The sequence below is a fragment of the Papio anubis genome, chromosome 10 (genome assembly GCF_008728515.1).
Source record: "Papio anubis isolate 15944 chromosome 10, Panubis1.0, whole genome shotgun sequence".
Classification (NCBI taxonomy): domain Eukaryota; kingdom Metazoa; phylum Chordata; class Mammalia; order Primates; family Cercopithecidae; genus Papio; species Papio anubis.
Window position 1 is genome coordinate 113,744,954 of NC_044985.1, and position 25,643 is coordinate 113,770,596.

The following is a 25,643-nucleotide window of genomic DNA, read 5'->3' on the forward strand; positions in this document are numbered from 1 at the left end:
AGATACTGCCGAACTCTTCCACCAAAATATTTGTTTATTATATACAAATACCATGCTATTTATAATAGCTTTATATTACTTTCTAATATATTGCAAGATACAATTTTTTTCCCAAGATTTTCTTGGCAATTTTCACATATTTATTTTATTGTATTTTGTTTGTTTGTTTATTTATTTTTAGACGGCATCTCACTCTGTTGCCAGGCTAGAGTGCAGTGGTGCAATCTCGGCTTACTGCAACCGCCGCCTCCCAGGTTCAAGCGATTCTCCTGCCTCAGCTTCCCAAGTAGCTGGAACTACAGGCATGCACCACCACGCCCAGCTAATTTTTGTGTTTTTAGTAGAGATGGGGTTTCACCATGTCGGCCAGGATGGTCTTGATCTCTTGACCTCGTGATCCGCCCTCCTTGGCCTCCCAAAGTGCTGGGATTACAGGCATGAGCCACCGCGCCTGGCCACATTTATTTTACTACATGAATTTAAAATAATTTTGTCCTCTTTCCCTGAAAACGGTGAATTTTGATTGGCGTTGCATTAGGTTTACATATTCATTTGGGAAGGGGTAGTTTTTTTAAAAAGGAAATTAAAATTTTAATCTTAGACTATAAAATGCCTCTCAATTTGTTCAGGTATTGGCTTTAGAGCCATCAATAAAATTGAATAGTTTTAAAATTAGGTTTTTGGCCTGGTGTGGTGGCTCATGCCTGTAAACCCAGCACTTTGGGAGGCAGAGCTGGGCCAATCACATGAGGCCAGGAGTTTGAGACTAGCCTGGCCAACATGGCAAAACCTCATCTCTACAAAAAACACATAAAAATTAGCTGGGCACAGTGGCATGCACCTGTCCTGAGGAGGCTGAGGCATGAGAATCACTTGAACCTAGGAGGCAGAGGTTGCAGTGAGCCGAGATCGTGCCACTGCACTCCAGCCTGGGTGACAAAGTGTCTCAAAAAAAAAAAATTAGGTTTTATACTCTTTATGTTATTTATTTTTAGGTATTTTATTGTTTTGAACTGTTGCATATGGGGTGTATTTCTTCCCATATTCATTTTCTAACTCCTGAAATTCTTAGATAATGAATAAAGGTTAATTTAGGTATCTTTTTTCTTTCTTTTTCTTTTTTTTTTTGAGACAGGATCTTGCTCTGTCATTAAGGCTGGAGTACAGTGGTACATTCATAGCTCACTGCAGCCTCAAACTCTTGGACTAACGCAATCCTCCTACTTCTGCCTCCCAGATAGCTGGTACTACAGGCATGCACCACCACACCTAATTTTTATTTTATTTTATTTATTTGTTTTATTTTATTTTATTTTATTGTGAGACAGTGTTGCACTGTGTTATCCATGCTAGTCTCAAGCTCCTGGCCCCAACTAGTCTTCCTGCCTCAGCCTCTCAAAGTGCCGGAGTTACAAGCATGAGCCACTGCACTCAGCAGCCTTGGCATTTATTCTTTATTTATGAGATGGAGTTTCACTCTGTTGCCCAGGCTGGAGTGCAGTGGGGCAATCTTGGCTCACTGCAACCTCCGCCTCCTGGGTTCAAGAGATTCTCCTGCCTCTGACTTCTGAGTAGCTGGGATTATAGGCAGGCACCACCATATCTGGCTAATTTTGTATTTTTAGTAGAGACAGGGTTTCACCATGTTAACCAGGCTGCAGCCTCAAACTACAGGTCTCAAACTCCTGACCTCAGGCGATCCACCCACCTTGGCCTCCCAAAATGCTGGGATTACAGGTGTGAGCAACTGTGCCTGGCCCCCAGGTTTTTTTTTTTTTTTGTTTTTTTTTTTTTTAGCTTTTGCCAGTTAATACCTCAATGAAGAAACTTATACATGTATCCTTTGCATTTGTTATGTGGGACACTGTTATCTGTAGGATATAATCCTATGAATGGAATTGCTGAGTCAAAGGATGAAAGCATCCATAATTTTATTAGATTATGCCAAATTTCCCTCCATACATTTTGTACCACAACAATGAGTTCCTGTTTCCCCAGATCCTTGCAAATGGAGTGTGTTTTTATTCTTTTGGATTTTGCTAGTCTGGATGGATGAGAAATAATATTTCAATATGATTTTAATATGCTTTACTATTATGAGTGAAATTGAGCATCTTTTTCTATGTCTATGAGGCATGTGAATTTTTTTTCCCCTGTGAACTATTTATTGATATTTTCTTTCTACAAACTCTTTAGGGAGATTGCCTGTTTGTCTGTAATATTAATTGCAAATGTTTTTCACAGTTTATCATTATTTTATTTTTTACTTTGTTTTGATGGTTTTTGTTTTCAAATCACATTTGAGGTATGCTTTTAATACAGTAAAAATCACTCTTTTCAGGTTGCATGAATTTTAAAAATGTATAACCACCGTCTATCAAGATATAGACTGTTTCCATCAACCTGAAATTGTCCTCATATCTCTTTGTGGTCAGTTTCCTCTTCCATCCCTAATCCTTGGTATCATTGATCTGATTTCTGTTTTTTCTTTGTTACCGTGCCATAAATGGAATGTTATGGAACATAGCGTTTTCTGTCTGGCTTCTTTCACTTAGCTTAATGCTTTGAGATTCAACTGTTATTGCGTGTATCAGTATTTCTTTCTTTTTTTTTCTTTTTTTTTTTTTTTGAGACGGAGTCTGGCTCTGTCGCCCAGGCTGAAGTGCAGTGGTGTGATCTCGACTCACCACAGCCTCCATCTCCCGGGTTCAAGCGATTCTCCTGCCTCAGCCTCCTGAGTAGCTGGAACTATAGGCACCTGCCACCACGCCTGGCTAATTTTTATATTTTTAGTAGAGACAGGGTTTCACTGTGTTGGCCAGGCTGGTCTCGAACTCCTGACCTTGTGATCCTTCCGCCTCGACCTCCCAAAGTGCTGTGATTGCAGGTGTGAGCCACCATGCCCGGCGCATGTATCAGTATTTCTTTTTATTGTTGAGTAACATTTTGTCATATGGATGTACTCACCCATTTACCAGTTGGTGTTTATTTTGGTTATTTCCATTTTGGAGCTATGATGAACTAAGCTGCTTTAAGCATTTCTATGAAGGTCGTTGGAGAGTTTTCCATTAAAAAAGTTTTTATGTTTATTTAGTAGAATTTATCAATCTGTCTTTGATTGTTTCTGGATTTTGAGACATAGTTTGAAACGTGTTAAAAGAATTTACCATTTTTTTCCTTCTAGCACTTATATGGTCTGATTTTTTAACATGCAGACCCTTTCTTTATTCCTTCCTTTCTTTCTTTTTTTTTTTTTTTTTTTGGTAGAGACGGGGAGAGCTCACTATGTTGCCCAGACTGGTCTCAAACACCTGGACCCAAGTTCCCACCTCAGCCTCCCAAAGTGTTGGGGTTACAGGCTGAGCCACTGCACCTCGCCTATATGCTGATCTTTGATTTACTTGCACTTTTTCCTGGTGTGAGGCATGAATGAATTTTCCTTTTTCAAATTGCCACCCAGTGGTTCCTAAATCATTTATTCCTAAATCAATATTTTTAATCTGATTTGAGTTCTATTTTATAATTATTTTTAATATTTAATTAGTATTAAATATTGTAATATTCAATTAAAGTTATGAATTAAAAACATATTTTCCCTTAAACTTTCAATACACAACTTAGAAACCTAGTAAGTTCAATTATAGGCCGGGCGCGGTGGCTCACGCCTGTAATCCCAGCACTTTGGGAGGCCGAGGCGGGCGGATCACGAGGTCGGGAAATCGAGACCATCCTGGCTAACATGGTGAAACCCCGTCTCTACTAAAAATACAAAAAAAAAAAAATTACCCGGGCATGGTGGCGGCGCCTGTAGCCCCAGCTACTCAGGGGGCTGAGGCAGGAGAATGGCAGGAATCCGGGAGGCGGAGCTTGCAATGAGCCAAAATGGCGCCATTCACTCCAGCCTCGGCGACGGAGCGAGACTCTGTCTCAAAAAAAAAAAAAACCTAGTAAGTTCAATTATAAATAAAATAATTTTGTGTTAAAACTTAAAATACTCATTTTTATTACTTTAATTAATGTTTATACATTTGACAAATTAAAATCTCAAACATTTATGCACTGTTTACAAATTTAAATTGTCTTAAACATATAAACTAAAGACATAAAACTTATACATCTAGTAAATTTAATTCTCTTAAATTTTTGTTTCGTTTTGTTTTGTTGAGACAGCGTCTTGCTTTGTCACCCAGGCTGGAGTGCTGTGGCAGGACCACCACTCACTGCTGCCTTGACCTTCAGGGTTCAAGCAATCCCCTTGCCTCAGCCCCACTACAAGCTGGGACTACAGGCATGTGCTACCATGCCTGGCTAATTTTTGTATTTTTTATGGAGCTGGGATTTTGCCATGTTGCCCAGGCTGGTCTCAAACGCCTGATTTCAAGCAGTCTACCCACCACAGACTCCCAAAGTGCTGGGATTACAAGCATGAACCACCATGCCTGGCCAAATTCTATTTTTTTTTTTTCAGATGGAGTCTCACTCTGTTGCCCAAGCTGGAGTGCTGTGGTGCAATCTCCACTGACTGCAACCTCTGACTCCCAGGTTCAAGTGATTCTTATGCCTCAGCCTCCCGAGTAGCTGGGATTACAGGCATGCACCATCACAACATCTGACTAATTTTTGTATTTTTAGTAGAGATGTGATTTCACCATGTTGGCCAGGCCGGTCTCGAACTCTAGACCTCAAGTGGGATCCAGCCACCTTGGCCTCTTAAAGGCATGAGCCACCACACCAGACCCAAATTATCTTAAATTTATATACCCCTTACAAACTTGAGCAAATTCTGTAAAGCATTTCAGTCTATAATCACGAATTGAATATATTTAATTTTCTCAAGCATTACCAAAATCTAAAGATGCATGATTAGAATTCTACCAAGATCAAACAAAGTTGTTTTTTTTTTCTTTTTTTGAGACAGGGTCACACTCTGTTGCCCAGGCTGGAGTGCAGTGGCACGATCAACAGCTCACTGTAACCTTGACTTCCCAGGCTCAAGCAATCCTCCCCATCTCAGCCTCCCTAGTAGCTGGAACTACAGCTAGAGGCCACCAAACTCACAAATTTAAAAAAAAAAAAAATTCAGTCCAAGCACTGTGGCTCACGCCTGTAATCCCAGCACTTTGGGAGGCTGAGGCAGGTGGATCACAAGGCCAGGAGATCAAGACCATCCTGGCTAACACGGTGAAACCCCGTCTCTACTAAAAATACAAAAACTTAGCCGGGCATGGTGGCACATGCCTGTAGTCCCAGCTACTCCGGAGGCTGAGGCAGGAGAATGACTTGAACCCAGGAGTCGGAGGTTGCAGTGAGCCAAGATCACGCCACCACACTCCAGCCTGGGAAACAGAGTGAGACTCAAAAAAATAAAAAATAAAATAAAATAAAATAGATAAATTGGACTTTGTCAAAATTAAAAACTTTTGCTCTGTGAAGACCCTGCTAAGAGATGGAACAGAATAGGAGAAAATATTTGTAAACCACATATCTCACAGAGGATTAGTATTTACAATATATAAACAAACAATCTTGGTAGAAAATGGACAAAAGACATTAAGAGATATTTCACCAAAGAGGATATATGAATGGCAGATAAATGCATGCAAAGATGTTCAACAATTAAAACCACAGTGAGACAGCACTACTCACCTATCAGAATGGCTAAAATAAAAAGGTGACACTACCAAATGCTGATGAGGACGCAGAGAAGCTGGATCATTCATACATTGTTGATAGGAATGTAAAATGCCCATTACCATTTTAAGTGCCAACATTTTGACAGTGGCAAAAAAAAACTAAATATTCAGCTACCATATGGCCCAGCAATTGCAGTCCTGGGCATTTATCCCAGAGAAATGCAGACTTATATTCATACAAAAACCTACACACAAGTGTTTATAAAAACTTTATTTGGGGCCAGGCACAGTGGCTCACACCTGTAATATCAACACTTTGGAAGGCTGAGGTGGGAGGATTGTTTGAGCCCAGGAGCTCAAGACTAGCCTGGGCAACATAGTGAGATGCTGTCTCTATTTAAAATATATATATATTTTATATATATTGTAATAGGCAGAAACTGGAAACAACTCAGAAACCTGAGCATCAAAGCAGCAGTTTGGAAGAAAATCCAGAAGCTAAAGAAGAGTACACTTTTAACCTAGGCTGTAAATAGTTAGGGGAGGGCATAGCGGGAGCCTGACACATGTTTACAGCATTCCCAGAGTTGAAATCAAAAGGAAGCCAGCTCTATGTAATTGCAGTGCCAGCTTAAGAGCCCAGCACCTCATTACTGTTATCACCAATGCTCTTGATGTCACAGAAGACAATATTCCGTGTGAAACACTGCAGACACTCATTTAGGACATGATTCAGAACACTCATATCCTGAAGATAGATAACTTTTAGGAGAACTTTCATCTGTTTGTTCCACTTATATTTTCCTTTTTTAGATATATTCACAGGTAATATAGATTTGTCATATTAGAATTAATATAATGTTACTAGGGAAATGAATGAATTAGTATAATTACTAACAATAATGTTCTAAAATACATGCTTAATGAATTAAAGAGCTCTTTCAGTAACTCTGAAATAAGTGATGTAAAACCATTGTCTTAATTTCCGGGCTCCCCTCATAGTCCAAAATGGCTGCAGCAATTCCAGCAATTGCATCAACACACAAAAATTGTGAGTGCCCCAAAAGGGGCTGTGTTTTATTGTGTCTCTTTTTACAAGTGATAAAATCATGGCCGGGTGAGGTGGCTCACGCCTGTAATCTCAGCACTTTGGTAGGCCGAGGTGGGCAGATCACCTGAGATCAGGAGTTTGAGATCAGCCTGGCCAACATGGTAAAACCCCGTCTCTACTAAAAATATAAAAAATCAGCTGGGCATGGTGGTGTGCACCTGTGATCCCAGCTACTTGGGAGGCTGAGGCAGGAGAATTGCTTGAGTCTGGGAGGTGGAGGTTGCAGTGAGCAGAGATCACACCACTGAACTCCAGCCTGAGTGACAGGAGCAAGACTCCATCTCAAAAAAAAAAAAGAAGAAAAAAAAAACAAGTGATAAAAATCTTTCTCAGAGTCCCAGCAGACCTCTGGTATCTCTTTTTTTTTTTTTTTTTGGAGACGGAGTCTTGCTCTGTCGCCCAGGCTGGAGTGCAGTGGCCGGATCTCAGCTCACTGCAAGCTCCGCCTCCCGGGTTTACGCCATTCTCCTGCCTCAGCCTCTGGGACTACAGGCGCCCGCCACCTCGCCCGGCTAGTTTTTTTGTATTTTTTAGTAGAGACGAGGTTTCACTGTGTTAGCCAGGATGGTCTCGATCTCCTGACCTCGTGATCCACCCGTCTCGGCCTCCCAAAGTGCTAGGATTACAGGCTTGAGCCACCGCGCCCGGCCGACCTCTGGTATCTCATTGGCTAAAACTTTATCACGTGCCTATGCCCATATCAGTTGCTGGCAGGGGAGAAAAAATCTACCCAGAAATGACTTAGACCAATCAGGGCTTGCCTCCTAGAGCTACTGATGAGGCCTATACTCTAAGCACAAGTGAGGGTACAGTAAGCCAAGATCACGCTACTGCACTCCAGCCTAGGGACAGAGCAAGACTCCATCTCAAAAAACAAAAACAAAGTCTTTAAAACTTTACATGTATCTATTAGGCTGGGCACAGTGGCTCATGGCTATAATCCCAGCACATTGGGAGGCTGAGGTGGGCAGATCACTTGAGCCCCGGAGTTTGAGACCAGCCCGGGCAACATGGTGAAACCCCATCACTACCCAAAAAATACAAAAATTAGCTTGGGGTGGTGGCACGCGCCTGTGGTCCCAGCTACTCAGGAGGCTGAGTTGAGAGGATCACGTGAGTCCGGGAAGTCGAGGCTGCAGTGAGCTGGGGTCATACCACTACACTCCAGCCTGGGTGACAGAACAAGACCCTGTTTTTTAAAAAAAAGGAAGAAGAAAATAGCTATTAATTCTGTTTTAATAAGTGCAATACATGGAACATAATCGAATCTTGCAGCTAAGTTGTGATTGTGAACATTAGTTTTCTGTGTACTGCTCTGTAGTCTGATGAGTTGTAGTGTGAAGGTTGCACATAAAAAAAAGCGTCAGGCCTCCAAAGGAACGCTTGTGTTTATGAGTTAGCAGTGAGGAGACTTGGATTCTGGTCCTAGCTAGCCGTGTTTCCTTAAGCAAGTGTTATATTCTCAGCAATTTACTTTAAATACCTCGGAGGGGCCAGTGGGAAGCTTATCTGTGTGTGCAACTTAACTTGAATGTGTGCCATGGAGTGTCCTCCAGTGGCCACTGTGACAAGCACTGCAAATGCTGCCTTCTAAATCAGTACCAGAGGGTTCATTAGTTAGTATAAGCAATGTCGAAATAATTTTTCCTTGATGAAATGAATGGTATGCAAGATATGAGGCCAACAGATTGTACAGGCATCTCTCTGCCTTTTTATGAACAAGTTAAGAAGCAAGCCCAGCAATGTAACATTTCTGGAGCGGTGCCCTGGGCTCGATCTCCATTTGTTCTGGAATCCCCCACTCAACCAAGGATTTTGTTGCTTGATCTGGCTGGAAGGATCACCGACTGTCATTATAACAAGGCCCCTTGCCTATTAATATTAAATAATGTTTAATGGAAAGGAATATTGCAGTGCAGAGAGATTGTCCAGGCCTGTGTTGCTGTAAAATGCATGCCATTTCTACTGCAGTGCTTGAGACCCCTCTGTTGTGAACTGAATTGTGTTCCTGCCAAATTCTAATGTTGAAGCTGTAGCCCCCCATGTGACTGTATTTCCCATCTTTCTCCTCCTAGCCTTCATCCAAATGTGGACATAATTTGGTCTGTTTCTCAAATTGGTGGAAGTTTTGTCATCTTAATTACCTACCCAGCTCCATTACAGGTTTAAAAACATAAGATATGTTTCAAGAGGCTTCTCATCAGGCCTATTAGTTGACACTGCCATGAAATCAACACAGCCTTTAAGTGCAGTCCATAACCATGGAAATGAAGTTTGCTTCAGATTAACCAAAATTCTCAGAGAAGACAAATGCGCTATCAGCAGATCCATTACCAAGAAGTGTCCTGTGTAATGACACTTTTTCATGCATCAAACTAAGCGTACTGATGCTTTCCTCATCTCTGTCCATGTAACTTTGCCTTCTGTGGGAAAATTATCCACTCATCTTGTCTGCCCTGTAGACGGGGAAGGAAGGAGGAGAACTGAGCAATTTCTTTGGAATTAGCTCCCCAAATTATGGAACGTTTATTCTCAGACATCTTCCGGAAACAGATAACCATTTGGCTCTGGGTGATTTTAATATCAATTGACCTGATGGAATTTTTGTTTGTTTGTTTGTTTGTTTTTGAGACAGGGTCTCACTCTGTCACACTGGCTGGAGTACAGTGGTGCGATCTCAGCTCACTGCAGCCTCAACCTCCCTGGCTCAGGGGATCCTCGGCCTCACAAGTAGTGGGGACTACAGAGCACACCACAATGCCCAGCTCATTTTAAAATTTTTTTGTAGAGACGGAGTCTCATTATGTTGCCCAGGCTGATCTGGAACTCCCGGACTCAAGCAATTCTCCCACCTCAACCTCCCAAAGTATTGGGATTACAGATGTCAGCCACTATGCCCAGCCTTTGACCTAATCTTTTTTATTTTATTTTATTTTATTATTTTTTTTAATTTAATTTAATTTTATTTTATTTTTATTTTATTTTTGGCGGGAAGGATGGGCAGGGGATGGAGTTTGGCTCTTGTTACCCAGGCTGGAGTGCAGTGGCGCAATCTTGGCTCACTGCAACCTCTGCCTCCAGGGTTCAAGTAATTCTCCTGCCTCAGCCTCCCAAGTAGCGCAAGTGATCCACCCACCTCAGCCTCCCAAAGTTCTGGGATTACAGGTGTGAGCCACTGTGCCCAGCCAACCTGATCGATTTTTTTTTTTCTTTTTTTTGAAGACAGAATCTCACTCTGTCGCGCAAGCTGGAGTGCAGTGGCACAATCTTGGCTCACTGCAAACTCTACCTCCTGGATTCACACCATTCTCCTGCCACAGCTTCCCAAGTAGCTGGGACTACAGGCGCCTGCCACCATGCCCAGCTAATTTTTTTGTATTTTAGTAGAGACGGGGTTTCACCATGTTAGCCAGGATGGTCTCGATCTCCTGACCTCGTGATCCTCCTCCCTCGGCCTCCCAAAGTGCTGGGATTACAGGCGTGAGCCACCGTGCCCAGCCCGACCTGATCGATTTTAAAGATTCCTTCCAGCACTATGGTTTTGTGATTTTAATCTCTAAGGAAAATGTTTTTTGATGCCCAGAGCTTACTTCTAATTTGATATGATGCCAGACTGCAAAGTTATAGTGAATGTTGGACACATAGCCTTATGTGAATTTTCAAAACCCCAAACTTAATGTAACTGTTAGTATTGAAATCTATTTTAATTCATATCACCTTGTATTTAATTATAGGTAATCTTTAGATGGTGGAAGATCTCTCTAAGGAGTGAGTATCGATCAACAAAACCTGGAGAAGCAAAAGAAATCCATGAAGACTTCCTAGAGAATTTACATCTTCAGAGTAAGGAAGGGAACATATTATGTACCGCTGTTAAGTTCTCATTAATTAGTGGTAGATTTTGTCAAAGAAGTTTCAAATATAGCTATCCTTGAAATATTGATGTACGGTGTATACTTAGATATACAATGTTAGATTCTTAAAAACCAGAAAACTGTTATTTTTTTCTCTTGGAAAAAATCTTAGCATTTAAGATCCTAGGTTTGGCGAGACGCAGTGGTGGCTCCATGCCTGTATTCCTAACTTACTTTGGGAGGCGAGGCAGGTAGATCCGCAGGGTCAGAGTTCAAGACCATCCCACCAGCAGAGGGTAGAAACCTTGTCTTTTTTTTTTTTTTTTGGGAGCCGGAGTTTGGCTCTCGCCAAACTGGGAATACAATGTAGATCTCAGCTCACACCAGCCTCCGCCACCTCCCAGGTCCACCGCCATTCTCCACCTCAACTCCCAAGTAGCTGGGACTACAGGTGCCACGCCACCTTGCCGCAAGCTGGATTTTTTGTACTTTTAGTAGAGGCGGGTTTCACCATATAATAGCCAGGATGGTCTCGATCTCTGACCTCGTGATCCAGCCGTCTAAAGCTCCCAAAGTGCTGGGATTACAGGCAGGCACGGCACCCAGCGAAACCTTATCTTTACTAAAAATACAAAAATTAAGCCCGGAGCGTTGCACACCACCTCTTATCAAAACATGGAACAGGAGAATTGCTTGAACCCAGGAGGCAGAGGTTGCAGCGAGCTGAGATCACACCATTGCACTCCAGCCTCGGCAACAAGAGCGAAACTCTGTCTTTAAAAAAAAAAAAAAAAAAATCCTTGGTTAACATGTGGACTCCATTAATGAAGTTAAAATCAAGTAAATATAGTTTTATGCTTTAATATTATGAATTGGGCAGTGGTAAACAACCGAGTGGTTTGGGCGTCACTGGGAAGCGCTTAAGGGGAAAACTTTTATATGGTGTTTTCTGCAGGAAAACAAAATATTTGATTGCTTAGAGTGGAAATTCCCTGGTTAGAGGTTAGTTGGCAGTTTCTGACTGGTAAAGTCTCTAGTTAGAGGTTAGTTGGCGGTTTCTCATTGGGTAAGCAGAAATTTCCTTTTCCTATGCTACAACCATCCATATTTTAAAAACATTTTTTTAATTAAAAATTTTTTTTTTGCCTGTAATCCCAGCACTTTGGGAGGCCGAGACGGGTGGATCACGAGGTCAGGAGATCGAGACCATCCTGGCTAACACGGTGAAACCCCGTCTCTACTAAAAAATACAAAAAAAAAAAAACTAGCCGGGCGAGGTGGCGGGCACCTGTAGTCCCGGCTACTCGGGAGGCTGAGGCAGGAGAATGGCGTGAACCCGGGAGGCGGAGCTTGCAGTGAGCCGAGATCGGGCCACTGCAATCCAGCCTGGGCGACAGAGCGAGACTCCGTCTCAAAAAATAAATAAATAAATAAATAAAAATAAAAATAAAAATAAAAAAATAAAATAAAATAAAAATTTTTTTTTTGTAGAGCCAGGGTCTCACTATGTTGCTCAGGCTGTTCTTGAACTCCTGGCCTCTAGTGATCCTCCCACCTCAGCCTCCCAAAGTGCTGGATTACAGGCATGAGCCACTGCACCTGGCCCAACCATCTGTTCTGAGTTGGGTTTCAGTTTGCTTACACAAGAACTCAGGACACTGGCGACATCTAAGCCCGATTGCTTCCCAATTAATTATTTTAACACTTCTCAATATGAAAAATTCAAACATAAAAAGCAGACAGAATTTTTTTTGAGGGGGGAACGGAGTTTTGCTCTTGTTGCCCAGGCTGGAGTGCGGTGTCATGATTTCGGTTCACTGCAACCTCTGCCTCCCAGGTTCAAGTGATTCTCCTGCCTCAGCCTCCCGAGTAGCTGGGATTATAGGCATTTGCCACCACACCTGGCTAATTTTGTATTTTTAGTAGAGATGGGGTTTCGTCATGTTGGCCAGGCTGGTCTCGAACTCCTGACCTCAGGTGATCCATCTGCCCCGGCCTCCCAAAGTGCTGGGATTACAGGTGTGAGCTACTATGCCTGGCCAGAATGGTTTTTAACTAACTCCCATGTACTCATAACCCAACTTCAGCAATACTCAAAATGTGACCCAAACCTGTAGATGAAACCCACTGTTCCCACTGGACTATTGTGAAGCAAATCCCAATTGTTATGTTGTTTAATCTTCATCTACTTTAGAATGTGTCTCTCAAGGGACTCTCTTCAACTAAACTCTTTAATAATTACTCCTTAAAAATAAAAATTTGCCAGGTGCAGTGTTCATGCCTTGGGAAGGATTACTTGAGCCCAGGAGTTCAAGACCAGCCTTGGCAACAGAGTGAGACCTGGTCTCCACACACACACACATATAAAAAAAAATTTAATTAGCTAGGTGTGGTGACACGTGCCTGTAGTCCCAGCTAATCAGGAGGCTGAGGTGGGAGGATTGCTTGAACCCAGGTGGTTGAGGCTCCAGTGAGCCCTGATCATGCCACTGCACTCCAGCCTGGGCAACAGAACAAGAATGTCTCAAAAATAATAATAATAGCTGGGCACGTTGGCTCATGCCTATAATCCCAGCACTTCAGAAGGCCAAGGTGGGCGGATCACCTGAAGTCAGGAGTTCAAGACCAGCCTGGTCAAGATGGTGAAACTCTGTCTCTACTAAAAATACAAAAAATTAGCTATGCGTGGTGGTGGGTGTCTGTAATCCTAGCTACTCAGGAGGCTGAGGCAGGAGAATTGCTTGAACCTGGGAGGCAGAGGTTGCAGTGAGCCAAGATCACGCCATTGCACTCCAGCCTGGGCAACAAGAGCGAAACTCCATCTCAAAAAAAATTAATAATAATAATAGTAATATTTTAAAACTAGAAGACACCTTAGAGATTCTTATTAGTTATGGTTAACAATGTTATTTATATTAATATCAAGTACTTTCGCTCATTTTGTTATAATATCCTTGTGAAATAAATATTATTGCCATGAGATTCAGAAAGGAGGATCTTACAGCTAAATACTGACATTGCCAGGACTAAGCATTGAAACTCAAAAAAATCAAGCATATTAATCTCATTTAGAAGGCAAACTCTGAGTGGATCTTTGATAACCAACACTCTTTAAAAAATTGCATTATTTAGGCTGAGCACAGTGGCTCATGCCTGTAATCCCAGCACTTTGGGAGGCCAAGGTGGGTGGATCACCTGAGGTCAGGAGTTTGAGACCAGCCTGGCCAACATGGTGAAACCCCATCTCTACTAAAAATGCAAAAATACAGCCGCGCCTGTAATCCCTGCTGCTCGGGAGGCTGAGGATCGCTTGAACCTGGGAGGTAGAGGTTGAAGTGAGCAGGGATCGTGCCACTGCATTCCAGCCTGGGCAACAGAGTGAGACTCTGTCTCAAAAAAAAAAAAATTCCATTATTTAACAATAATAGTATGTGATAAGCCAGGTGTGGTGGTTCACACTTGTCATTCTAGTACTTTGGGAGGCTGAAGTGGGAGGATTTCTTGAGCCCAGGAGTTCAAGACCAGCCTGGGCAACATGGCAAGACCCTATATAAATATATATAGAGTGTGTGTATATATATGTATGTGATAGTTTTGTTTTTTATATGTGTGTGTGTGTGTGTATATATATATGTATATATGTGATAGTTTGTTGTTTTTTGTTTTGTTTAGAGAAGCAAGGTTTTGTTTTGCTTTCTTAAATAGTCAAAAGTTGGGTTGGGTGTGGTGGCTCATAGCTATAATCCCAGCACTTTGGGAGGTGGAAGCAGGGGGATCACCTGAGGTCAGGTGTTCGAGACCAGCTTGGCCAACATGGTGAAACCTTGTCTCTACTAAAAGTACAAAAATTAGCCGGGTGTGGTTATGCAAGCCTGTGATCCCAGCTACTTGGGAAGCTGAGGCAGGAGAATCACTTGAACCTGGGAGGCGAAGTTAAAAAAAAAAGTCTGCTGGATTGAGTGGTTCACTGGCTTACTGTCTGTGTGCAATATCATTAACTCCTTTATGGCAAATATTTATAAAATTCATTGTTGGCTTAAGAACAACCATGTTGTCAAAGAAACAAAGAAGAAAATGTGACTGAGATTAGAAGAAAAAGAAAAGAACAATCATATTGGCGGAAGGCTATTTACTTTTGATTGAATTTCAATCAGTCTGGGCATGCCTAACTTCTTTAATTGTGGACCAGACATGTTTCTATGCAGATCACTATAGAGTAAACTTCCATAAAACACATTTCATTTTCATTTTCAAGTTAAGATCTGTTTTTTGTTTTTTGGTTTTTTTTTTTTTTTTTTTTGAGACAGAGTCTTTCTCTGTTGCCCAGGCTGGAGTGCAGTGGCACGATCTCAGCTCACTGCAACCACCACCTCCCAAGTTCAAGCAGTTCTCATGCCTCAGCGCCCCCGCTTCCTGCCCCTGAATAGCTGGAACTACAGGCGCACACCACCACACCTGGCTAGTTTTTGTATTTTTGGTAGAGATGAGGTTTCACCATGTTGGCCAGACTGGTCTCGAACTCCTGGCCTCAAGTGATCTGGCTGTCTCGGCCTCCCAAAGCGCTGGGGTTTATAGGCGTGAGCCACGGTGCCCTGCCTCCATTTTTTTTCTAACCACTGTAGGACCTTCCGCAGAGCTCTATGTCTAGTGAATGCTGCATTGTTCCTTGAGACCATGTGATTTTCTGATTGTCTTCCACAAAAACCTGGAGATGGGGATTTGGGCCAGAGATTGGAGTCAAAAGCCTGCCACTGCCCTCTGAGTGCTGGCTTACCTGCAGACCTCACCAGTCTCTTGCCTGTTCCAGGCATCTTCCAAGCCCTGCCCTTGATAAGATATTGGGGGGAGGGGTCAAGCTCCTGTTAAGATATTGGGGGAGGGGGTTCACTTCAGGATAACTACTTGAGGGGTTCTGATATTGGAAGAGAAAAGGCAATATAGCAAAGATTTTATGAGTCTGACAGCAGGCCTGCCTCCCTGCTGGCTCTGTTCCTGCTGGACAGCAGGAGAGTTGAGGGATTCAGCCAAGGCATGTACCAACCAGGCTTTTTAAATGGTAGTTTACAGAGCTGCAGTCTCAGGGCTGCCAGGTGGTTTCCTGCCAGCAGCAGCACTGTGATACCAAATTAAATCAGCCCGGCAAGTTCAAAGGCTCCTATATCTCTGAGGGGAAAACTCCAAACCATGCTGCTGTTAGTCTCTCTATACCCACTTATTAGAGAATCCTTCAGGAAGTCCTCTGTCTCTAGAGGAAGGAGGAGGGTTCATGGTAGCACAGACTGGGGCTCAGTAAGCTGGGGTTGAAATCTCTGTCCTGCCACCAGCCTGCTGTGTGACCACAGCTGATTGCTCCCCACTCTGTGAGTCAGTTTCCTCATACTTAACTGGAGATAATGGTTACTCCATGTGGCCATGGTGAGCATTCAATGGCCTGATACAAAGTCAGGCGCAGTGGCTCACGCCTGTAATCCCAACTACTTGGGAGGCTGAAGTGAGAGGATCACTAGAGGCCAGAAGTTTGAGACCAGACTGGGCAACACAGTGAGACCACCCCCGCCCCCACCGTCTCTGAAAGACAAAATAACCTGATTCATGAACAGTTGTTGTTTTTTGTTTTTGTTTTTGTTTTTGTTTTTTTGAGACAGGGTCTCACCCTGTCGCCTAAGCTGGAATGCAGTAGCACGATCACGCTCACTGCAACTTTCACCTCCCAGGCTTAAGCGGATCACTTGAAGCCAGGAGTTCGAGACCAGCCTGGCAAACATGGCAAAACCCTGTCTCTACAAAAAATACAAAAGTTGGCTGGGTGTGGTGGTGCCTGCCTGCCCAGTTACTCAGGAGGCTGAGGTGGAAGGATCACCTGAGCCTGGGAGGTTGAGGCTGTAGTGCACTGTGATTGTGCTACTACACTCCAACCTGGGTGACAGAATGAGACCCTGTCTCAAAAAAAAAAAAAGAAAAAATTTTCCCAGCATGTCCTTATGGTTTGCTGTTGTATTAGTCTGTTCTCACATTGCTATAGGGAAATACCTGAGAATGGATAATTTATAAAGCAAGGAGGTTTAATTGGCTCATGGTTTTGCAGGCTGTGCAGAAAGCACAGCAGCTTGTTTTTGGGGAGGCCTCAGGAAGCTTCCAGTCATGGTGGAAGGCAAAGGGGGAGCAGGTGTCTTACACAGCAGGAGCAAGAGAAGTGATGGGGTGAGGGATCACACATTTTTTTTTCTTTTTTTCTTTTTTGAGAGACCTAGCCTCACTCTGTCACCTAGGCTGGAGTGCAGTGGGGCCGTCCTGGCTCACTGCAGTTCCCACCTCCCAGGCTCAAGTGATCTTCCCACCTTAGCCTCCCAAGTAGTCAGGACTTACAGGCATGTGCCACCACAATAATTTTTTTGTATTTTTTGTAGAGATGGGGTTTCGCCCTGTTGTCTAGGCTGCTCTCAAACTCCTGAGCTCAAGCGATCTGCCTGCCTTGGCCTCCCATAGTGCTGGAATTACATGCGTGGGCCACTGTGCCCAGCCTCCTTCCTCTATCTGCAAAGCCAACAATGGCGGGTCTTGTCTTTCTCACGAGGCATCACTCTGACCTTGCCTCCGTGGTCATGTCTCCTTCCCTGACTCTGACTCTCCTGCCTTTGTCTTTCCCTTATAAGGAACTTTGTAATGACATTAGACTCTCCAGATAATCCAGGATTGTCTCCCATCTCAAGATCCTTAATTTGGCCGGGCACGGTGGCTCACACCGATAATCCTAGCACTTTGGGAGTCTGCGGCAGGTGGATCACTTGAGGTTAGGAGTTTGAGACCAGCCTGCCAGCATGGTGAAACTTCATCTCTACTAAAAATACAAAATTTAGCCAGGCATGGTGGTGGGCACCTATAATCCCGGCTACTTGGGAGGCTGAGGCAGGAGAATCGCTTGAACCTGGGAGGCAGAAGTTATAGTGACCCGAGACAGAGCAAGAGCTTGTCTCAAAAAAAACAAAAAAGGATTCTTAATTTAATCACATCTGCACAGTTACTTTTGCCATGTGAGGTCCCATATTCATAGGGTCTGGAGATTAGGACATAGACATCTTTGGGGATGGGCTTTATTCTGTCTACCACTGTGATTTATGTTACTAAATTGCAAAATTAAAACGTTGTTGAATTTTTTTTTCCAGATTTGCATTTTTATTTTATTTATTTTTGAGACAGGATCTCACTCTGTTACCCAGGCCGGAGTGCAGTAGCGCAATCACAGCTCACTGCTGCCTCTATCTCCTGGGCTCAAACAATCCTCGCACCGGGTGTGGTGGCTCACGCCTGTAATCCCAGCACTTTGGGAAGCTGAGGTGGGTGGATCACCTGTGGCCGGGAGTTCAAGACCAGCCTGACCAACATGGAGAAACCCCATCTCTACTAAAAATACAAAATTAGCTGGGTGTGGTGGCACACGCCTGTAATCCCAGCTACTCAGGAGGCTGAGGCAGGAGAATCACTTGAACCCTGGAGGCAGAGGTTCCAGTGAGCCAAGATCATGTCATTGCATTCCAGCCTGGGCAACAAGAGCGAAACTCTGTCTCAAAAAAAATAAAAAAGCAAAAAACAAAAAACAATCCTCCCACCTCAGCCTCCTGAGTAGCTGGGACTGCAGGTGCACACCACCATGCCCAGCCAATTTAAATTTTTTTTTTATTTTTTAGTAGAGATGAGGTCTTGCTGTGTTGCCCAGGCTGGTCTCAAATTCCTGAGCTCAAGCAATCCTCCCTGCCTTGGCATCCCAAAGTGCTGGGATTACAGGTATGAGCCACCCAGCCTGGCCCAGGTTTGCATTTTTAAGAGTCAAAACTGTCATGTTTATTATTTTAAACATTATTCTTAACACTACCAAGTATAGAGAACTGTTAGCATGTGAATAAGAGTGGTGCTTGATACAGACCACTTCCATTCAAATCCTGGCCCTAAACCCACTAGGTATGTGACCTTCACCAAATATTTAATCTTCCTAGGTCTTATTTCCCTCAACTGCTGATAATGGGAATAATAATGGCATCTATCTCACAGGAACCTCATGAGGACTAATTGAATGAAGTGCTTAGAATTTGCCTGGCACATAATAAGTACTCAAAAAATTCTAGCCGTCGGAGTTTTTAATATTTAAAAAGTGAAAATTATTTATCTCCTCCAAGCTCCATTCCCCAGAGACAACCATTCCAAATAGTTTCATTTGTATTTGAATTCGTTCTGTTTGAATCGCGTATATGTTTATAAAAATTAAATCAGGCCGGGCACGGTGGCTCACGCCTGTAATCCCAGCACTTTGGGAGGCTGAGGTGAGCGGATCACAAGGTCAAGAGATGGAGACCATCCTGGCCAACATGGTGAAAGCCTGTCTCTACTAAAAATACAAAAATCAGCTGGGCGTGGTGGCAGGCTCCTATAGTCCCAGCTACTCAGGAGGCTGAGGCAGGAGAATTGCTTGAACCCGGGAGGTGGAGGTTGCAGTCAGCCGAGGTCATGCCACTGCACTCCAGCCTGGCAACAGAGCGAGACTCCATCTCAAAAAAAAAAAAAAAAACAAAAAAACACAAATCAATTCCGTCTTTAGATTTTTAACTTGTTTTTGCTCTTCATATACTGTGATTATTTTTCTGTTAGTGTACGTAAAGTCCCCTGTTCTTTTGCAAGGATGTATGGTATTCTGTGGGTACAAATACACAGTCCTCAATTGATGGGCATTTTCAGATGGTTTCCAGGTTTTGCTGTTCTCACTGAGGCCTTTAGGTACATGCTGGGACATCTCTATCTGCACACTTACATGAGAATGTCAGTAACATGGATTCCTACAGGTGGAATTGCTATATCCAAAGAGATATACCTTATAAATTTTGATAGATTTTATTTGAAGAGCGCATTCTTGAAAATCTTGCAAAATTCAAGGTTAACGTGAAACAAGGATGGTCTTTCTGTGAACTGGCTCATGTGGCACTGCCACGGGATGCAGCACAAATGCCATTTGCAACACATTTGACCTTAATAATGATGCCAACTTTATAATTATGCTACTCTTGAAATAATTTTAAGTTGTGTGATTTACATTATTTTAACATTTGCACCTAAAATGAGACTTCATTAATATTTTGATATCACAATATTTCAATTTAGAGTAATTTAAAATGTATAGAAAATGCTAGTTACTTTCTTATCCTTACAAATTGCCCTCCAAAACACTGCTGTGTTAATTATACTCCATCCAAAGGAAGTAGGTGTTTTCTTACCCCTTTTGCCATCATGCCTTGTTCCATAATCCATTTTCTTTAGGTTTTTTTTTTTTAGGCTTATACATCAGCCTTTAACTTGGGCCTTCGTTTTCTCATTCCTAACTAATACCTCTTACAGCACTCCTCCCCTCCTTGCTGCCCTCTCTGATCGGCTGCCCTTGTCTTCAGCCTTGGTCTGTGGCTTCTGGACACCTTGGGTTGGGTTCTGCAAGTGAGGGTGAGGTGGGAGAGTACAGGAGGTAGGAGCGTGGGAGGCTGGCTCTGGGCTGCAGAGCAGAGAAGGCAAATCCAAATAAAATCTTACATTTTGTCATTTATTGTTAACTGATTTTTTAAGATTAAAAATTGAATTAATGCACATAGTAAAACAAAAGTTAAATCAGTTTGAAAAGTTTTAGGTTAAGCACTGTGACTCATGCCTGTAATCCCAGCACTTTGGGAGGGAAAGGTGGGAGGACTGCCTGAGCCCAGAAGTTCGAGACCAGCCTGGGCAACACAGTGAGACACTGTCTATACAAAAAATAAAAAAATTAGCTGGGCATGGTGGCATATGCCTGTAGTCCCAGCTACTTGGGAGTCTGAGGTGGGAGAATGGCTTGAGCTAGGAAGTCAAAGCTGCAGCTAGCCATGATTGTGCTACTACACTCCAGGCTGGGGAACAGAATGAGACCCTGTCTCAAAAATAAATAAATAAATAAATAAATAAATAATAGTGGGGGCACGGTGGCTCAAGCCTGTAATCCCAGCACTTTGGGAGGCCGAGACGGGCGGATCACGAGGTCAGGAGATCGAGACCATCCTGGCTAACACAGTGAAACCCTGTCTCTACTAAAAAAATACAAAAAAACTAGCCGGACGAGGTGGCGGGCGCCTGTAGTCCCAGCTACTCGGGAGGCTGAGGCAGGAGAATGGCGTAAACCCGGGAGGCGGAGCTTGCAGTGAGCTGAGATCCGGCCACTGCACTCCAGCCTGGGCGACAGAGCGAGACTCCATCTCAACAACAACAACAATAAATAAATAAATAAACAAATAAATAAAATAAAAATAAAAGGTTTTAGCATGAAAATAAGTCTATCTCTGACCCTGTGTTTCTAGTTCCAGTGACAACCATCATTAGGAGTTTCTGTTATATCCTTATAAACATGGTTTATGCATAAACACAAAAAGGACTGGGCGCGGTAGCTCACATCTATAATCTGAGGACTTTGGGAGGCTGAGGCTGGAGGATCACTTGAGCCCAAGCAGTTCACAACCAACCTGGGCAATGTGATGAAATCCTGTCTGTATAAAAAATACAAAACTTAACTGGCTGTGGATTCGCATTCACCTGTGGTCCCATCTACTGGGGAGGCTGAAGTGGGAGGGTCACTTGTATACAAGAGGTCACAGCTGCAGTGAGCTGTGATTGTGCCACTACACTCCAGTATGGGCGAGAGAGTGGGACCCTATCTTAAAATAAACAAACAAACAAATAAATAAAACGTAAAAAGAAGAATCCCCCCCCCTTTTTTTTTTTTTTTTTTTTTGAGACAGTCTCCCTCTGTAGCCCAGGCTGGAGTGCAGTGGTGCAATCTCGGCTTACCACAGCTTCCACCTCCTGGGTTCAAGTGATTCTCCTGCCTCAGCCTCCCTAGTAGCTGGGACTACAGGCACCCACCCACCATGCCCAGCTAATTTTTGTGTTTTTAGTAGAGATGGGGTTTCACCATGTTGGCCAGGCTGATCTTGAACTCCTGACCTCAAGTCATCTGCCCACCTCAGCCTCCCAGAATGTTGGGATTATAGGTGTGAGCCACCGCACCCGCCAAAAAGAAGAATCTTATGCATTGTATCCTGTAGCTTGCTCTTTACAAGTTTTCAAATTCAGAAATATTTTTAACCTACAGAAAAGAACATTAGAGAGACTCTGGCTGGGCACAGTGGCTCCCACCTGTAATCATGTAGTGATCATCGCTCACTACAGCCTCAACCTCCTGGGCTTAAGTGATCCTCCTGCCTCAGCTTCTGGACTAGCTGGGACTACAGGTGTGCACCACCGCACCTGGATAATTTTGTAGAGACAGGGTCTCACTGTGGTGTCCAGGCTGGTCTTGGGACTTATCTCTAACTCCTGGCCTCAAGCAATTCCTCCCACTTTGGCCTCTCAAAGTGCTGGGATTATAGACATGAGCCACTGCACCTGGCCTAAATCATTGTTTAGAGCCATTTTTTCTCCTCTAAATTTTCTTTAACTGCGCTTTACCTACATTGGACAAGTTTTGATAACTTGTGTCTTTATTCTCATTCATTTTCATTCAGTTAAAACATTGTCTAATTTCCATTTTGATGTCTTCTTTGACCCTTAATTACTTAGAAATATATTATTTAATTTACAGGTAGTTGGGGATTTCGTAGATACTTTTTTTGTTCTTAATTTTTAGCTAAATTACATGTGGTCAGGGAATCTACTCCAAACGGTTTTAATTTTTTCAATAATTTCAACTTTGTGTCATACTTTCTCAGGGGTATATTTATCTTTTTCTTATCATCCCAGTTTTAGTATAAATCCTGCTAAATGCTGCTGACAGAAGCACCATATAATACCTTTTTTTTTTTTTGAAATAGAGTTTTGCTCTTTTGCCCAAGCTGGAGTGCAGTAGCGCCATCTCCGCTCACTGCAACCTCCACTTCCCAGGTTCAAGCGATTCTCCTGCCTCAGCCTCCCAAGTAGCTGGGATTACAGGCACCCGCCATCACGCCTGGCTACATATAATACCTTTTAAAAACAAAAGAAGATTACAAATATATAATCAAATTACCGCTTCCCACCTATCTATTTCTCCTCCATTCCTTTCTATTAACTATTGTAAAGTTGGTTGAAAGATAAATCTTGGTGAGGATATGGAGAAAAGAGAACCCTTGCACACTGTTGGTGGGATGTAAATTAGTACAGCCGTTATGGAAAACAGCATGGAAGTTCCTCAAAAAATAAAAAATAGAACTACTATATGATCCAGCAATCACACTATTAGCCAAAGGAAATCTGTATATACAAGAGATATCTGCACTTCCATATTCATTGCAGCATTATTCACAATAGCCCAGATATGGAATCAACCTGTGTCCATCAACAGATGAATGGATAAAGAGAATGCAATATATACACAATGGAATACTATCCAGCCTTGCTTTTTAAAAAAGGAAATCCTATCATTTGTGACAACATGGATGAACCTGGGGGGCATTATGCTAAGGGAAATAAGCCAGGCACAGAAAGGCTAACAATGCATGATCTCACTTATGTGTGCAGTCTCTGAAAAAGTCGAACTCATAGAAGTGGAGAGTAGGATAGGAGTTACGTGAGGCAGGGGAGAGAAGGGAGAAATTTAGGAGAGTTGGTCAAAGGATACAACATTTCAGTTAAATGGAAGGAATAAGTTCAAGAGATGTGTTTTTCAACATGGTGACCGTAGTTAATAACAACTTATTGTATTCTTTTTTTTTTTTTTTTTTTTTTTTTTTTTTTTTTTTTTTTGAGACGGAGTCTCGCTCTGTAGCCCAGGCTGGAGTGCAGTGGCCGGTTCTCAGCTCACTGCAAGCTCCGCCTCCCGGGTTTACGCCATTCTCCTGCCTCAGCCTTCCCGAGTAGCTGGGACTACAAGCGCCCGCCACCGCGCCCGGCTAGTTTTTTGTATTTTTTAGTAGAGACGGGGTTTCACCGTGTTCGCCAGGATGGTCTCGATCTCCTGACCTCGTGATCCGCCCGTCTCGGCCTCCCAAAGTGCTGGGATTACAGGCTTGAGCCACCGCGCCCGGCCTAACTTATTGTATTCTTAAAGACCACTGAGTAGATTTTAAGTGTTCTCACCTCAAAAGATGATAAATATGTGAGGTAATACGTATATGTTAATTAGTTCTATCAAGCCATTTCACAATGTATGCGTATTTCAAAACATCATATAAAACGTGTACAGTTTTTGTCAATTAATTGAAAATAAAGTTTGTATCATTTCTAAGCATATTGTATTAGTTATAGTACAAACACATGAATAATGTATACAATTTTTATTATTTTATTTTATTTTTACTATTTTTGTTTAAAATTTTATAGAGATGGTCACGATGGCTCACTCCTGTAATCCCAGCACTTTGGGAGGCCAAGGCAGAAGGATTGCTTGAGCCCAGGAGTTTGAGACCAGCCTAAGCAACATAGCAAGATCTTGTCTCTATAAAAAAATATATAAAAATTAGCTGGGCGCGGTGGGTGGTGTATGCCTTTAGTCTCAGCTACTCGGGAAACTGAGGTCAGAGGATTGCTTGAGCCTGGGAGGTCAAGGCTGCAGTAAGCCAAGATTCCACCACAGGACTCCAGCCTAGGCCACAGAGTGAGACCCTGTCTCAAAAAATAAATTAATAAATAAATAAAATTCTATAGAAACAGTATCATACTGTCCTTTTCAAATTTGCTTTATCTTTTAACATTGTTTTTGAGATTTATCCATATAAGTAGATTTGGTTTTTTCATTTCAATGGCTTGTATTATAATTTCTAATGCCCCCCCCCCTTTTTTTTTTTGAGACATGGTGTTGCTCTGTCACACAGGCTGGAGTGTGGTGACTTGATCTCAGCTCACTGCAGCTTTGACCTCCCGGGTTCAAGTGATCTTCCCGGCTAGGCCTCCTGAGCAGCTGGGACTACAGGTGTATGCTACCATGCCCAGCTATTTTTTGTAGAGACAGAGTTTTGCCATGTTGCCCAGGCTGGTCTCGAACTCCTGGCCTCTAGTGATCTGCCCGCCTTGGTCTTCCAGAGTGCTGGGATTACAGGCATGAGCCACCACACTCGGCCATTTTTGTTATAAGCCATAGTTTATGCAACTAATTTCCCCTACTGAGGGTAGTTGGTTTCTACTTTTTTGCAGTAAGTCTTCATCTATTCTCTTTTTCATGTATCTGTGTGCGAGTTTCTCTAACTTTTTTATTTGTATTTGTTGATTTGCAGGATATATGTCTCTTCCTCTTTACTAAGTATTGACAGTCTGTTTTCCAAATGAGTTAAATCAGTTTACACTCCCATTAGCATTTTATGAGAGATGCTGTTTCTGTATATTCTCAGCAACATATGGTGTAGTCAGAGATACATATACTTCTATACCAAACTAGGTATGTAAATTCCCTAATTATTAATGAGGTTGAATATCTTATATTTATTGACAATTTGGCTTTTCCCCTCTGAGAATTGCTAATTCATCTTCTTTGCCTATTTTTTGTGTGTGTGTGTGTATCTGGTTGTTTGTCTTTTTTTGGGTTGATTGTAGAGACTTATTTAGGTACATATTTTGAATACTAATTATTTAATTTGGTTATATGTGCTACAGATATTTCACCAAGTTTTTGACTTAGCTTTTTACCTTGTCTATGTGGTCTTTACGTTACAGTTTACAATTTTAATGCCATCAAATTTGTCAGTTTTTTAGTTTATGGCTTGCACTTTTGTGTTTTGTTTAAGAAATCTTTTTCTACCCTGCTTTCATAAGACTATAGCTCTATTTTTAATTCTCGGGTTGGACATGGTGGTTCATGCCTGTAATCCCAGCACTTTGGGAGGCCAAGGCGGGTGGATCACCTGAGGTCAGGAGTTCGAGACCAGCCTGACCAACATGATGAAACCCCATCTCTACTAAAAATACAAAAAAATTAGCCAGGCATGGTGACGCATGCCTGTAATCCCAGCTACTTGGGAGGCTGAGGCAGGAGAATCACTTGAACCCAGGAGGCAGAGGTTACAGTGAGCCAAGATCATG

At 42.7% G+C, this 25,643-nt stretch overlaps 1 protein-coding gene across 2 annotated transcripts in view; it reads left to right on the plus strand.

Annotated features, from left to right (window-relative positions):
- FBXO36 (F-box protein 36) overlaps window positions 1-25,643 on the plus strand; it is a 91,178-nt gene that overhangs the window by 39,851 nt on the left and 25,684 nt on the right. For both annotated transcript variants that reach the window (XM_021924072.2, XM_021924073.2), the window contains exon 2: window positions 10,479-10,587. In XM_021924072.2, coding sequence (XP_021779764.1) covers window positions 10,479-10,587 — 109 coding nt within the window. The remainder of the gene's footprint in view (window positions 1-10,478; window positions 10,588-25,643) is intronic.